Source organism: Pararge aegeria, chromosome 23, assembly GCF_905163445.1.
Source record: "Pararge aegeria chromosome 23, ilParAegt1.1, whole genome shotgun sequence".
Lineage (NCBI taxonomy): Eukaryota > Metazoa > Arthropoda > Insecta > Lepidoptera > Nymphalidae > Pararge > Pararge aegeria.
The window spans coordinates 3,029,003-3,045,844 of record NC_053202.1 but is presented as its reverse complement, the minus strand read 5'-3'; the positions used below and the strand labels follow the sequence as shown (position 1 = coordinate 3,045,844).

Genomic DNA, 16,842 nt, shown 5'->3' with positions numbered 1-16,842 from the left:
TGATTACGTATCTCGCGACAGCAATGCGACAGGCGTAAACCTTGCAATTACTACTGTCAAACGTAACTTTTGTTTGTATGGAAAAGTGACGTTTGACAGTCGGACAGACAGTCAGACAGTCTGTCAATGCGACAGGCGTAAATCTTGCAATCACTGATGTCAAACGTTTTTACGTTTTACACAAAATTAATTAAATCGGTTTAAAATAATTAATATTGATGTCTTTAAAATAATAAATAAAATTAAACTTAAACTTAACTTACTAAAATGTAAGTCAGGTTAATTAGTAGAACAAATATCTATAACTTTTCGTCTAAATTCAATGTAACTGTCATGAAAAATAAGTCATTAAGCTTAATCACAACATTATTACATTTGTAGTTTCTACTATAACTATTTAAAAGTATTCTAGAACTGTCGAATTGGTGAACGCCCAGTGGGTAGAAGCTCGACTTAACTTTCGGGGGGCAGAATTCGAATCCCAGCACGCACCTCTAACTTCTCTAAGTTATGTGCGTTTTAAGTAATTTAAACATCCGGTGAAGGAAAACATTGTGAGGAAACCTGCATGCCTGAGAGTTATATAATGTTTTCAAAGGTGTGTGGAGTCCACCAATCTGCACTGGGCCAGCGTGGTGGACTATGGCCTTCACCCCTTCCCATTGTGGGAGGAGACCCGCGCCCTGTGGTGGGTCGCTAATAGGCTTATGATGGTGCTGCTTTCTCAACGTCTTTGTAACTGTGCCACGCTGCGGTGAAATCGAAGATGTTTCAGATTTCAATTAGTTTAATTTAGTACATATTTATTTTCTTAATAAGAGTTATATCACACGCAAACATACACCCACACCTCCACACACACACACACCACACACACACCATTATTAGCATGTTAGATTATAGGTACTTTGTTTTCCTTTGTTAAGATAGATTGTTTTCCTTGACTATGCCGATTCTTGTTACTCAGATTTGTCACAACAGTTACTGAACAAGCTTGAACGAATACAAAACCCATTAATAAGTTTTGTATTTGGGCTTAGGAAGTTTGACCATATAACTCAACACCGAATTAAACTCCAATGGCTCACTATTAGACACCGACGAAACTATCATATTTTAAGTTTTCTTTACACTATTCTGTTTCATCCACATACTCCGACTTATCTTAAAGATCGCTTTACATTTCTTGGTGCTATTTCAACTATTTCACTTACTCTCCGTTCTCAGAGTGACAATAAGCTGGAAGTGCCAATCAGCCGTACGCACTGTTACAATGAGTCATTTACTATCAAGGCAGTTAAATTGTGGAATGATCTTCCACGTGACATTCGTTAATCACACAGTATTTTTAAGACTCTTATAATGAATTATTATTTAACACTGATGATTATTATATTCCACATTTACTTTCTGTACCGATAACATTATAATATATAGTTTTAGTATTATTTATTTTACCATATAGTATTTTATTTTATTTTAAATATGTACTGTTTTTATAATTTTTGTAATTATTAATATTCTTAGAGTTTTGCTCACCGCTATAAAGATTCATATGCGAGCCAATTCCTCATGCCATCCAATGGTTGCCTGGAAGAAATCACTATAAGTGATAAGGCCGCCTTTGTTACACAAATTTGATTGTACCTTTCTTGTTTTTGTATCTTTTATTTATTTTTTCTTGTGTGCAATAAAGTAAACGGAGGAGAGCGGGGATCCTGAGACACAGATTTTATTTTAAAACTTACTTCAGGATTCCCAACACTATTGTAAAATGACTAATATTTTAACAATAAATTTAATTTCAATATCGATGTTTTAAAAAGAAGTAGAATAAAGATTCTGTGTTAAAATCGAATTTAGGTATTCATTAATATTCTACGTAAAAGTTAATAAAGTTTTTTAAAACAATAAACGGTTTATTGATTCAAAATAGTCACACTTGAGTAAATACGTCGGTACGTCAATAAGACAGACTCATTTAGCAGGGGTTACTGCAGAAAGTGAAGTCATCGAAGTGCTGATAGCCCAGTGGACTTCGACTTCACTTTCGGGGGACCGAGTTCGAATCCCAGCGCGCACTAACTTTTACATCGCGAGGAAACCTACTTGCCTGAGAGTTCTACATAATGTTCTCAAAGGTGTATGACGTCCACCAATTCGCACTGGGCCAGCGTGGTGGACTACGGCCTAACCCCTTCTCACTATGGGAGGAGACCCGTGCCCTGTACTGGGCGGGTGATGGGTTGATATAACTGATATAAAATTATATGAATGGCTTAGCTCTTAAACATTTTACAGCATAAATGACTATTTGCAATTTAGAGAATAACTTAATCATTTTTTTTAATTTTTGATCAGCCTCCCTATATCCAATGTGCGTTTTTTTTTTTTTTAATTTTAACTATAGGCCAGCGTTTGACGACAATTCTGCCCGTTAGAAAGCAATGACGAGGTCTAGGTTGGAGCACGCTTGCCTAGAAAAAGCCTAGTCACTCTAGCCTTGAAGGTACTCAAATTATACGTGGCAGGAAACACAGTTGCCGGGAGGGCGTTCCACATCTTAGCGGCACGTATCAGAAACGTGGATAAAAAACGTTTCGTGAGTGTTGATGGAATATCAACCAGGATGCCACCGCTCACGGTGTCTCGCTGTTCAAGCATAATAGTTTAAATGTTATATTTTAAAATAAGATTTTAATTGCTATTAATTAATGTGACAATTTATAATCAAAGTGTTGTTATTATATTCTTTTGACATCAATTAGTTGGGCGGTTATAAACATTTTGTAACATTGCATACCAAATTACTGGCAATACACTGTACTCTAAACCAACATGTACAACGTTATTGACGTGTATTTTGCAATAAATGATTATTATTATTATTAATGATGATATTGGATAGAAGCAGGCGTTACTTTGCGGAAATCCATGATATATTATCAAAATTAAGCTTAATTTGCTATACTCCGCGGAAAGCAGGAGAATCTGTGTGGTGTAATTTATAGCATCCTCAGGAGATGTTGACTTTACAATGAATAATTTTTAAGGTCTTAACAATTATTCATTGTACAGTCAAAGTTGCTCCGGTTTCGGAGCGAAACGTGCGTAGAGGGTATATTGCCGAAGATCTGTTTGGTGTGGAGTATAAGGATTGAAGAAATTATAAATTAAACCACACAGATTCTCCTGCTTTTCGCGGAGTACAGCAAATAAAGCTTAATTTTGATAATTAATGATGATGATTGCAGTTAATTAATAACAGTGAATTTTCTATGGCCTAACTTCAAAAACCATTTGTACAATCTTCTGAGCCACTAAACAGTTGACTGAAGTATTTACACCATGATTGTTGGACTGGACCCTGAGTATTTAAGAGTAACCTTGTAACAATTGAGTGATAACGACTAAAAGAGGTATCTCTGCATCGTTCAAGTCCATACAGGACTGTAGTACACCGAATGCACTCGTATTTATGTCGAAATATAAACCGGAACAATGTTATGAACATTGGCTGTGATTCAAATAAAACTTTAATTATTTCTTCGAAACTATTTATTAGTTTAATAAATTAAAATAGTGATCAATTTAATAAATTAAATAATTTATAAATAAATATACTACGACAATACACACAGCGCCATCTAGCCCCAAAGTAAGCGTAGCTTGTGTTAAGGGTACTGAGACAGCTGATGAATATTGTAACTTCATAGTGGTGTTCAAATAAAGAGTTAAATAAATAATAAATAAATATTAATTATTATGAAAGGAAGTAGAAACACTTTATTGCACGTATAACATACAGGAAAAGAAACAGTAAGGAGTATACAGAACACAACGTAGACATGCAAAGGCGGCCTTATTGCTGCGAGCAAATGTCTTACTGGCAACCTTTGTAGATAGGACTTACAGCAAGAGAACGGGATAGTGCCAAGAGTGTTGTAAATATCAAAATATAAAGATACAAACACATAAATAATTTAAATAAATATACATCTTATCTTTATATATATATTTCTTGTGTGCGTGTGTATGTCACTGAACTCCTCCTAGACGGATGGACCGATTTGAATGAACTTTTTGGTATGCGTTTGGGTGGCACCCTGGATGGTTTAGATTCACAAATCAGCCCGAGAGATGGCGCTGGGGTCCGCTAGTATATATATGTATTTCTGATGTGCGTGTGTATGACACTGAACTCCTCCTAAACGGCTGGAACGATTTGAATGAATTTTTTGGTATACGTTTGGGTGGCACCCTGGATGGTTTAGATTCACAAATAAGCCCGACAGATGGCGCTGGGGTCCGCTAGTATATATATGTATATATTTCTTGTGTGCGTGTGTATGTCACTGAACTCCTCCTAAACGGCTGGACCGATTTGAATGAACTTTTTGGTATGCGTTTGGGTGGCACCCTGGATGGTTTAGATTCACAAATCAGCCCGACAGATGGCGCTGGGGTCCGCTAGTATATATATGTATTTCTTGTGTGCATGTGTATGACACTGAACTCCTCTTAAACGGCTGGACCGATTTGAATGAATTTTTTGGTATGCGTTTGGGTGGCATCCTGGATGGTTTAGATTCACAAATCAGCCCGACAGATGGCGCTGGGAGCCGCTAGTATATATATGTATTTCTTGTGTGCATGTGTATGACACTGAACTCCTCTTAAACGGCTGGACCGATTTGAATGAATTTTTTGGTATGCGTTTGGGTGGCATCCTGGATGGTTTAGATTCACAAATCAGCCCGACAGATGGCGCTGGGAGCCGCTAGTAATGTATATAAATACATAACAAACATAATATATATAAGTAGATTTTAATACTTAATTTAAAAGAAAGAAATATTAATAATCTACTTCAAATGCCATCGCTCAAAGAGAAAATAATATTTAAAAACTACACCAGGTCAGAGTAAGTATATTTTATATATTATTCGGCATGTGATGATGCACAGCATCTGTGAGAGTGCGTTCGTACTTCCCTTTTTGCTTTTACACCAATCAGAGTCAACTTTAACGTTTCAACCAATCAGGGCCTAGTTTGTCTTTGTTTATGTCACGTGATCACCGAGATGGTGGCGCTCGGCGCGCTTTCGTCATAGCGTCGTTACTTCTCGTACCATTAACACATTTATTTGAAGAAAAATTTGCAAAAGTGAAATTATTTTTGTGTTTTACCGAAAAATTGTGTTTACACATACATCTAAAGTGAAATATGGGGGATTCCGATGTGAACAACGGGGAATACTCCGATGGCACCGCCGCCGGTGCCGCCGTTGAAGCTGAGACGAGCCGCAAGCGGCATCGTCAGGACGAGACGGATGACGAGTCAAACTCTGGATCGGGTGACGATGACAGCTCATCGAAATCAAGCGAGGTAAAAAAGAGGAAGATCGGTGAGTCATCCAAAGATTTGTATATACAGAGTTTAGTTAGTCAAGTCAGCACTTTGACCGACATTTTGAGAAGCAAGGCTTTTTCAGCCCCGCAGTCGTGTAGTGTTGACACGCACAATTTTGAATCGTTCGTTACGACTATTGCGAGCACACTACCCACACGTTCGTTCACCGCGAACGTAACCATACCTAACCCTAGTTATGTCGCGCGCCCCGTACCGCGTCATTTACTAGCTCATGGCATGCCCTCAACTCACGCTCTTTCGTCGCCTTCCGCGCCAATAACTTCTGTGTCTGTTCCTATGTCAGCGCAGACGCAACCTACTACGTCAATGAGCCCTAATAACTTCTTGACGCGTCCAAGTAATATCGATCAACTAGATGAAATTCATCGCTTAGACTTAGGTCAGATTAACACTTTATTAAAAGATCCTAAAGTACCCCGCGCCGACTCTGAGCGCTTGAAACGGCTCGCAGATCTACAGACATTTTGTGATCCAGCATGGAAAGATATTCGATACGTGGACGCCTTGAAACTTCACAACGCCTCGCCCGGTTTTGTTGAGCTTGAGGTCAACGATGAGCTTAGGCAGTTTATAAAGGGCAAGGACTACATCGCTGGATCTGAACGGGCCATGGCAGCCGTTTGCAATGCTTTGTTGGCGCAACGGGAGCTATTAAAACAAAATCTGCAGCAATTTGTTGACTGGGCCGCTGCGCCCGATACGTCGCTAACAGCGGCAAATATTTTCGATAAAATATCTAATCTTTTTCAACCTTCTTCGAAATTCCATAAAAATAGTGAGGAAATTATGCAGATAGTGTGCGGCAAAAGGGCTGAATATGTTGAAACACGTCGTGACCGTATCTTGAACGAGTTGCCTAATAAAAACTTGCGAGAGGGTCTCCGTAAGATACCTCCGAGTTGCAAATGTCTTTTCGATGAAGATCAGTTGCGTTTGTATGTGCAACACACGGGGGGCATGGACAAATGGGTCCGACCTTGGTTTGCATTTGATAGGGACGGTAAGAAAAATCAAAAGCCAAACCCCAAGTCGAGCGGAGCGCGTGACGCTTTCACCCCTAGCCAGTCCTTTCGTGCTAAAGACCACAACACAAAAGGAAGAGGCGGCAAATTCAACGGTAATACAACCAGTGCCTCTAAACAAGACTCGTATAAGACAAAAAAAGTCCTTTAAAAAGGACAACCAACCCAGCAAGAGAAGGTTTGACAAATGACTCGCGGCCATCTCAGCCCGAGTTTTACGGGGGCTGCCTCCGAGCGTATCGGAGGCAGTGGCAGTTGCTTCGGGCTCCGAAGGCCCTTCTCAATATGATTATGGGAATGCGGCTGCCATTTACCTCCAAACCTACCCTAGTCCAATCGTGCCCCCGGATCCTGCGTCGCTTCGAAACCCAGGAATCACCGCAGATGACAGACCAAATAGAAATACTATTGAAACAGGGTGTTCTAGAGATCCCAGATCAGAACAAGTTGGGGTGCAGCTTCTTTTCCACAATGTTTCTGACCAAGAAGAGCGATGGATCGGACAGACCTATTTTCAACCTGAAGCGTCTCAACGAACACATAGTGCCCAAGCCGTTCAGGCTGATTTCTCACCATCAAGTACCTCATTTCCTTCAGAAAAACGACTGGATGGTGAAACTGGATCTCTCATCAGCGTATTTCCACCTAAGCATCAGGGAGTGTCATCGGCGGTTCCTTCGACTATTTTACAAAGGACAAGTCCTACAAATGACAAGTTTACCCTTCGGCCTGTCATGCGCTTCAAAAAACTTGAGACCACTCTGACCAACTGGGTCGTGCAAATCCTAAGGAACAGAGGATTAAGGGCAATCGTATACTTAGACGATTTTCTTCTTGCCAACCAATCGGTGAGTCAGCTTCAGGATCAAACCAGGATAGCCATCAGGGTGCTGGAAACATTAGGATGGACCATAAACTACACAAAGTCAGTTTTACAGCCCACATAAGAGATAGAGTACTTGGGAATAATGTGGAACACAGGTCTCAATTTCAAGAGCTTACCTTCAAGAAAGGTCCAATCTATCAAGACCGGTGTGAACCATGCCCTGACCAAGAGGAAATTATCCCTAAAAAGCACACAAATTATTTTAGGCATGATGAACTTCGCCAATTTTGTTATTCCCAGGGGGCGGTTACACTGTCGCCAACTACAACTACATGCACGTACATTGAGCCTCCTTCCGCCTTTGCAACCAGTGAGTATATCTCCACCCGTTGTTGCGGATCTCCAATGGTGGTTCAACATACTAGAAGGTCCTCAAGTGAAGAACACCTTACATCCGGAGCTAATGTCTCACTTCCTGACCACGGATGCGGCCGATTTCGGTTGGGGTGCGCAGATGGACGATTTCACGACGTCAGGCAAATGGCGGCCGGAACAACTAAACTGGCATTGCAACCGCAAGGAGATGTTTGCCATAATAGCGGCAGTGAGTCATTACAAGGATCGACTTCAAAACCAACATCTTGTTTTCCAAACGGACAATCGGACGGTAGTGTCTTACATCAGGAAAGAGGGGGGAACGAGGTCGGTAACCCTTCTCAATCTAACTTACCAGTTGATGGGGATCTTGGACCGATGGAACATATCGATCACTGCCGAATACCTGCCAGGCAGATTCAACGATATCGCCGACGGATTATCTCGGGGAAAAAAGGCATCGGAGTGGCACTTGAAAAAACCAGCACTGAGGAAAATATTCAAGACGTTCGGAACGCCACAAATCGATCTGTTTGCCACCAAACAAACGAAAGTTGTAGAGAATTATGTCAGCAAGGATCACCTAGACTCATCAGCAACATTTTGCAACGCCTTCAGTCGGACATGGAATTATCAGTTGGCTTGGGTGTTTCCGCCACCGAGCTTGATACCCCGGGTACTTCATCATCTGAACTCAGCACAAGGAACATTCCTTGTAGTGGCTCCGATGTGGAACAGAGCGTTTTGGCTTCCAGACCTTCGCAGGCGAGCGTTGCGCAGACCACTGAGAATACCAGATCTGGAACATGTCTTAATAGATCGGATCACCGGTCCACCACGTGTACAAGAAATGCAGCTTTTTGTATGGAAAATTGGGGCTGGAGCCACGAAACCGAGCACTGGTCACAATCTGAAAAGGACTTGTTAAAACTAAGTTGGAGAAAATCAACCTTAAAAACCTACAAACCAGCCTGGGTACGCTGGGTCAATTGGTGCAGAGTAAATAGTTTTGACTATAAGTCACCTGATGGGAGTACACTGTCAAAATATTTCTAGCCTTCCTGTTCCTTGAAGAAAGATTAGCCTATCCCACTATCTTATTGCATAAATCGGTCGTGACAACTTTTGGTCAAACCAAGAACAATGAAAACTTAAGTTCACATTTCTTGGTTAAACATATGCTAAAGGCAATCTCTCTTCAAAGTCCAAGGGCAGAGAAATCTCCGATTTGGGACCCTAGCGACCTGATTGCCTGGTTGCAAAATAATCTTCCAAATAAAATAACTTTCTTTGAAGCGTCACGTAGACTGGCCTGTATCTTATTACTTGCATCTGGCAGACGCGTTCATGATCTCACGCTTTTAAAAGTTTCAACAGGTCATTACATAGACAGCGGTGACCAAATCATATTTTATCCCGAGTTTGGATCAAAAACCGACACTGCAACATATAGGCAATCAGGTTGGAGACTGTTAAAACATCCTAACATAAATGTATGTCCCGTTTATTGGACCAAAAAAAGTGTTGGAGTTGAGCAAACACAGACGGGTAAGCCAAAAACACGATTCTTTGTTTATTACAGTAAAAGGTGAAACTCGTGTAGCATCTAGAACTGTCATTGGTAATTGGGTAAGATCCGTGCTAAAAGATGCCAACATACAGGCATCGCCCGGAAGTGTACGCTCAGCTGTAGCATCTTTGAATTGGTATGAAAACCTACCTATTGAAGACATTCTCTCTCGTGGCAATTGGCGCAGAGAGAATACCTTTGCGAAATTTTATTGTAAAGCAATTGTTGGCCGGTCAAATATAAGCCAGACTATCTAGTAATAATAGATAATCTAGTAACAAATTTCGAGCCTGTATGATTTAATAATTATTACATTAGTCACTATTTGGCAGCTTTACTAATTGTTTGATTATGTGATTTTTGTAATTATTAGAGGAGTCTATTATAAGTTTACAATTTTTCTATTTGGCTATTGTTTTGCAGTTATTAATTAATTTAATAGTTTCTATATTCTCTTCACATAGCGTCGTTTTGTGATCACCAGGAGTTAATAGACAGGTCTCTCACAGATGCTGTGCATCATCACATGCCGAATAATAGTACAAGTTTTACAAAACAATAAAACTTGTATTATTTGAGCAGAGATGATGCACAGCATCCCAATAAGGCCTCCTGGTGAGAGACTCCTATGACGAAAGCGCGCCGAGCGCCACCATCTCGGTGATCACGTGACATAAACAAAGACAAACTAGGCCCTGATTGGTTGAAACGTTAAAGTTGACTCTGATTGGTGTAAAAGCAAAAAGGGAAGTACGAACGCACTCTCACAGATGCTGTGCAACATCTCTGCTCAAATAATACAAGTTTTATTGTTTTGTAAAACTTGTACTATTTACTGTGACCAAGCTAACAACAAAGTTCGCATAGATGAAGAAAAGGCCTGAGAAAAGGTTCAGACAAGTGAACAACTTTTCCTAGCACGATGTGGATTTGTTTCTAAGTATCTACCTGTGCATGCATTTGTTTACTAGCGTAAGGTTAAGTTTCGCTACCACTTAACCTACTTGAAAATACCTAGTTTGTCGAGTACTACGATATGCTGTCAAGGAAGACTAAAGCGCTGGTCTCACATGATGTCATATTCCTATTGTCGATCGGTAAGGCACGTTTATATGGTATATTTGTGTGTGGGTACTTTTAAAAAAGTTTGAAAAATTAGTCTCAGAGTAACTATAGCTGGAAAATCCAAAAGTGCACGCCTTATAATCTCATTCATTACAATAAAATTGAGATTATTTTTAAATAATAATTAAACTACATCTAATTATACCGTGAAAAGTATTAGGCTTCTATTCCTCGAAATACTGAAGCCTATAAAAAAAAACAAACTCGATAAGTGAAGTATTTCGCTCGTTATCGTGACCACAAGATACGGGATCCGCACATACAGACACACGGACGTCCAAGACAGAACTTTTTTAAGCAATTTTTTAATCAGTTTAAATAATAAAAAGAGATTTTAAAATATCATGAGCGTTAAAAATTGTGTTTTTTCTCAACATTTGTCTATTTATGTTCACTTATAAAAGCAATAAAAAAAAGTGACATTTTAAGTTGGAGAATAACTCGGTGTGCGTAAACTGACAGTAATACCCACCTCAAAGCTTCGCTTATGAGGAGTGCAATAGGCTGATAATTAACAAAAAAAGTGTTTCTTGACCTTCTATTTATTTAAATTTCGAATTCAATTATGCATTGTAAATAACATTGCCTAATGATGTTCCGGAGAAGTCTGAGTTTGAGAGAAACTTGCGTCAGATGTTTCATCAGATTGAGGAGGATTTTACAACTTTAAATAAGGCTGTCAATATGTTTTATTCATGTATACCTTATCACAGGCACTTATGAAGCGTTCATACATTTAACATGTCACACTAATGTTAGTGATGGTGATAACTGCATTCGTTAACTTAAAACTAAAGCTAGGAGGGTTCCAAACGCGCCCTGGTCTAAGTGGAGCCGACAAAAAACTTAGCCAGGTTTTTTGTTATCACCATCTCGCAGTCTAGTTAATGTTGAGCTGTGAATTTAGAGCAATTCATACCCAAGCTTTTTTATCATACATTTAATCCTTAATTATAATAGGATTTTTCTATAAGCTTACGTTTTATATAAACTGACTGAATTACTTGTCGTTGTCACTAACGCCTCATCCCGCTGGTGTCGTACGACGCGATTAAGGGCATTTAACAGAGTATGGGCAGCAACTTCCTCAGTGCAACTACTACCTTCTACAAACCCATTTAGTCCAGCAGTGGACTATTACGAGCTATTGATGATAGCATTTTAAGCTTTATGTTCATTGTATATCATGGAATTCCGCAAAGTAACGCCTGCTTCTGTCCAATATTCAAAATTGCTCAAAAATTATTTCAATAGTAGAAAAGATATAAAAGAAAGAAAGAAAAATCGTCTTTATTGTCACACATTTGTTTAAAATGTTACATCCCTATCCCTATCCCTACTAATATTATAAGTGTCAATGTAAGTTTGTTTGTTACCCTTTCACGCAAAAAATACTTAACCGAAACTTCTATGGCCTCATGAAACTTTGTACAGATATTCTTGGAAGTGTTAGAAGTAATGTAGGATACTTTATATCCCGACATTAAGCTCGGTTCCTTTGGGAGAGGGGATGAAAGTGTTTGACGATTTTACACCATAACTCCGACAAATTATAACCGATTTAATTATTTTTTAACTGTGGTTGGTGATAGAGGACAGAACTTCTCAGCTGACAGTAGCAAACCCCTCATTTAAGGTTTAGCGATACTGAATACTTTAATTTTTTTTAGAACTACAGCTAAATTTAATGCCACATCAAAAAACAAAATCAAACGCAGACGAAGTCGCTGGCAACAGCTAGTTTGTGTCATAAATTTGTTAAAGTAAAAAAAAAAATGTGTGGCAAAGGATAGTTGCATACTAAAAAGCGCAGCACTGGTTTTCAGTCCGTCCCATTATCTTTGTCGTCACTGAATCCTCGCGACTAAACAATAACCAAACAATCATAAAAAGGGACAATAACATAGAAGATATAAACAGACGAAAGATATTTTTTACATTAACACAAGCATATTAGTATAAAGTAGGTTGGTATATTAGTGTGCGTTTGTATGATATTGTCCAAATGAGCTGATTATATAAATAAATAAAAATACTACGATAATTTACACATCGCCACATCTTGTGTTATGGGAACTAAGATGACTGATGAACATTTTTATGAATAATATACATAAATACTTATAATATCCATATAAACACCCAGACACTAAAAAAACATTTATGTTCATCACACAAACATTCTCCAGCTGTAGGAATCGATATAAGAAAGCAGGGTCGCTGCCCACGGCGCCAATCGGCCGTCTAATTAAAAAAAATAGTTATTCATTCGTCAAATTATTTTAAGAAACGTGTTACCTGACCTTCCATTCTAAGATTACAAGACAACATTGCACAAAGATATGTAAATTGTGTACTATAAGTCAACATTTCCTTAGAATTCTTTCGTTTCCTGAAACTATTTTTATGACTAAATCATATCTAAATAAACGAAATAGGCATAAATTAAGATTACCCAAGATTAGAACCTAAGTACGGCCGTAAAACTATACAAGTTGGGGGAGCACCACTATACAATAGAGTCTTCATCATATCAACCCATTTCCGTCCCAATACAAGGCACGGGTGCCCTCCCACAATGAGAAGGGGGTTATAATTTTTTGCGAGAAATCGTTTAAATCATTTAGAAATAAGATAAAAAAGCAATTTAGCATCCTGCGGCACTGTCTACATTATAAAAGTTGTGCAAAAAGTCAGACGCCAATGTCATAAAGTGGCGGTCAAAGTCAAAACTTTCTTCAATCTGTGACAGACACTTTTCAGCCCTGCTTGCTCACGCAGGGCCTAGCACCGGCGGGAGATAAAAATTATATCCCCTGATTATATCCCCTGAAAAGGGATATAATTAAAGTGCCCACCTGCTAAATCACTGGAACATGGAATAAGAGAAGTTTACCCCCATTTTTTAATACACATATATTGTTTGGATATTATTTCCACTTGTGCGCCAGTGCTCTGAGAGTTGATAAAGCTGTGGGAGAAGATTTATATCCTTTCCCCGGGGAGATAATTGTCTCCTGCCCACGCTAGTCGTGCAGGAGACCCTCCACAAACTCACTTTATAAAAATCCTTATCTCTTGTTATAGATTGGCTGTAGCTGTCTGCGGTGCTAAAAAGTGGCAGAAGAGGAGGTTTCCCGATGACTTCCTGTTCGGCACAGCGACTGCTTCTTACCAAATAGAAGGGGCATGGAACGCAGATGGTATGCGATGAATGAATGAAATACACTTTATTGTACACCATATTAAAAAAAAAACAAGCATTAGAAAAAAAAAGGAGAAAAGGTACAATATGCGGCCTTACCGCTTAAAAGCGATCTCTACCAGGCAACCTACGATCCTCAATTTAAAACAGTGTGAGCTCTGTTTCTGAAGCGAAGCGAATCATTTACTTAACCTATATAAGAGGGGAGGCCTAATGCGATACTAAGAAAGAAAGAAAAACCGTCTTTATTACGCATTTGTGTCATAAATTTGTTAGAAATAAAAATGTGTGACAAAGCAGCTAACTCAGTATAGCTGCTACTAAAAAGCCTATCACTGGTTTTCCGCCAGTCCCCTTGTCTTCGTCGCCGCCGAATCCTCGCGACTAAACAATAACAAAGCAATCATAAAAAGGGACAGTAACACAGAATATAATATATGTATATACAAACGAAAGAGAGAGTGCTTTTTCCAATTAATCTTATAGCGACTTAATACTTAGTACTAGTAGACTTAGTAGCGTCATCTACGTTTTTAAAGGTTCATATTACAACGAGACACGTTGGAAACAAGATATCACACATTGCTTTTTTTTATAATTTTATCATTTCTATTAGTGTTTTTACACTTGGAGGAATTATCATTTGTTTTAAATTTAAAATGCAGATAAAAATCCTGTTAGTTCCGAAAATTTTTATATGCATTTTAAATTTATAAAAATTGATAATTATATCTATAGGCTAGTTCAAAAATTGCATTGCGTTTCAGATAAAGGCGAGAATATTTGGGATCGCGTGACCCATACAAACCCCGGCTACATTACAGACAGAAGCAATGGCGACATCTCTACCGACTCATACACGAATTACAAAAGGGACGTGGAGATGATGAGGCAACTCGGCGTGAACGCGTACCGGTTCTCTCTGTCCTGGTCGAGAATCCTGCCCAATGGTCTCACCAACCGGATAAGCAAGGCTGGCCTTACTTTCTACAACAACTACATCGATGAAATGGTGAAATACAACATTACGCCAATAGCAACCTTGTACCATTGGGATCTACCCCAGAAGCTGCAGGATCTCGGCGGATTTATGAACCCCCTTTTCGTAGAGTGGTTCGAAGATTACGCGAGGGTTGCCTTCGAAAACTTCGGGGACAGAGTCAAGCACTGGATCACGTTTAACGAACCAAGAGAAATCTGTTTTGAAGGCTACGGTGCTGATGCGAAAGCTCCAGTTGTGAACCGCACTGACATTGGAACGTATGTTTGCGCGAAGAATCTAGTTCTCGCGAATGCAAATGCTTATTATGCTTACGTGAACGATTTTAAGCCAGAGCAAGGTGGTGTTTGCGGTATCACCATCAGCATCAACTGGTTCGGACCGTTAACTAATTCGTCGGATGATTTGTTGGCTGCTGAAGTCAAAAGGCAGGCTGAGGTAAGATGCTATGTTTTTTTTAAAGATAAAATAATAATAAATTAAATTCTACGACAACACACATCTAGTCCCACAAGTAAGCGTGTGTTGTGGGTACTAAGATAAATGCAGGGCTAGCACGGGCGGGAGATAAAAATTATATCCCCCGATTATTTGACGGCCGAGTGGCGCAGTGGGTAGCAACCCTACTTTCTGAGTACAAGGTCGTGGGCTCGATTCCTACAACTGGAAAATGTTTGTGTGATGAACATGAATGTTTTTCAGTGTCTGGGTATTTATTTGTATATTATAAGTATTTATGTATATTATTCATATATACTACGACGATCCACACACCGCCATCTAGCCCCAAAGTAAGCGTAACTTGTGTTATGGGTACTAAGATAGCTGATGAATATATTTTCATATGAATATAATACACATAAATACTTAAAATATACATATAAACACCCAAAAACTGAAAAACATCCATGTTCATCACACAAACATTTTCCAGTTGTGGGAATCGAACCCACGGCCTTGGACACAGAAAGCAGGGTCGCTGTCCACTGCGCCAATCGGCCGTCAAATGATGATGCTCACACAGAATTGGGAATATACAGAAACCGTGTACACGACTTATATTGAAGCATCAAAAACCACTCCACTTTAGTAGTGTTTCTCGAACAGGCGGTTACTCACTTCATTCCATTAAGTAATCGACAGTAATTATTTAACCTCTTATTTTCTATCTAAACGTTTACCTACCATAAAATGGGGAAAAACTTGTGAGCTAGCAACATGCGCGGAGCGTTTCCACTGTTTTTGGACACAATGCATGCACTGCATGAAATTAAGTCTCAATGAGGGTTCTGTCTGTTCTGAATTCTGTGTAGTAATGTTAAAAATGTAAAAGTCTGTATTAGATCACCAGTTTTGATGAAATTTGGTTCTTATGTAACCTGTATCTTAGAGATGACCATAGGATATTTTGTATCCCGAAAAATCATCAGGGTAACTTTCCCGGGGGATTTTAAAACACTCCTTGTGCGGCTTAATCCATCTAAATGATATTTGAAATAAGATAAAAACACGTGTGTGTACTTATGTATACACATTCGAAGTTAAACTTGTTTGGCGTAACAAGATAAAAATCTTTTAATACAATTTTATCTTACGCCTTATTCGACGTTTGTAGAGGAAGCGACACTTAAAAAAAGGAAAAAGGTATTTCATACAGTTAAACTTTTAGGATAACGCATTATCTAGTTATCTCATATTTTCGTTTTTTTTTTATTTTTTGTTCAAAATTAATTTGTAAATATTTGCCAACATAATTATCCATCCCATTAGAAACTATGCGTTTATGGTGAGGATGGCGGGTTCGCAAGTATAATAATATATATAATCCTTATAACATATATATATACATATAACCGTAAAATATATATATAACCGTATATAACCCTTTTGTTGAAAACTAAATTGTCGACTATAGCTAACTTCAGGGTGTGTTTTGGTTTATTTGTGATAGTGATGGTGAGCTGGCGGAAGATGTAATCCCCTCTCACTCGGTGTCGCAACTACCTTCATCCTGTTAAAATCGTGTGACCATTTGCGCGCGCATTTCGTTACATCGTATAATTTCACTTCCATGATTTTTTAAGTTAAACTTCTTTTGGCGCGTTAGAGAAAAATTTTGGGTGTAAATTTTTAATGGCTCATTCTGGTGATTTAATTGATTCAACTGTACAAAAATCTCGAATTTCTATTTTGAGTAAGGCGCTAAAATAACAACACGCTTTCAATGTATTAAATACCTTTTTTCTATTGGCGAAAGATGACATTTTTGAAAATATTTTTATAGT

The 16,842-nt window shown here is 38.7% G+C and overlaps 1 protein-coding gene across 1 annotated transcript in view; it reads left to right on the top strand.

The window, feature by feature from the left end:
* The window catches only part of LOC120634185 (lactase-phlorizin hydrolase-like), a 39,553-nt gene that overhangs the window by 1,736 nt on the left and 20,975 nt on the right, over positions 1 to 16,842 (top strand). Inside the window, 2 exon segments of the mRNA XM_039904632.1 lie at positions 13,440 to 13,555; positions 14,325 to 14,995. Of these exon segments, the coding sequence (XP_039760566.1) occupies positions 13,440 to 13,555; positions 14,325 to 14,995 (787 nt within the window).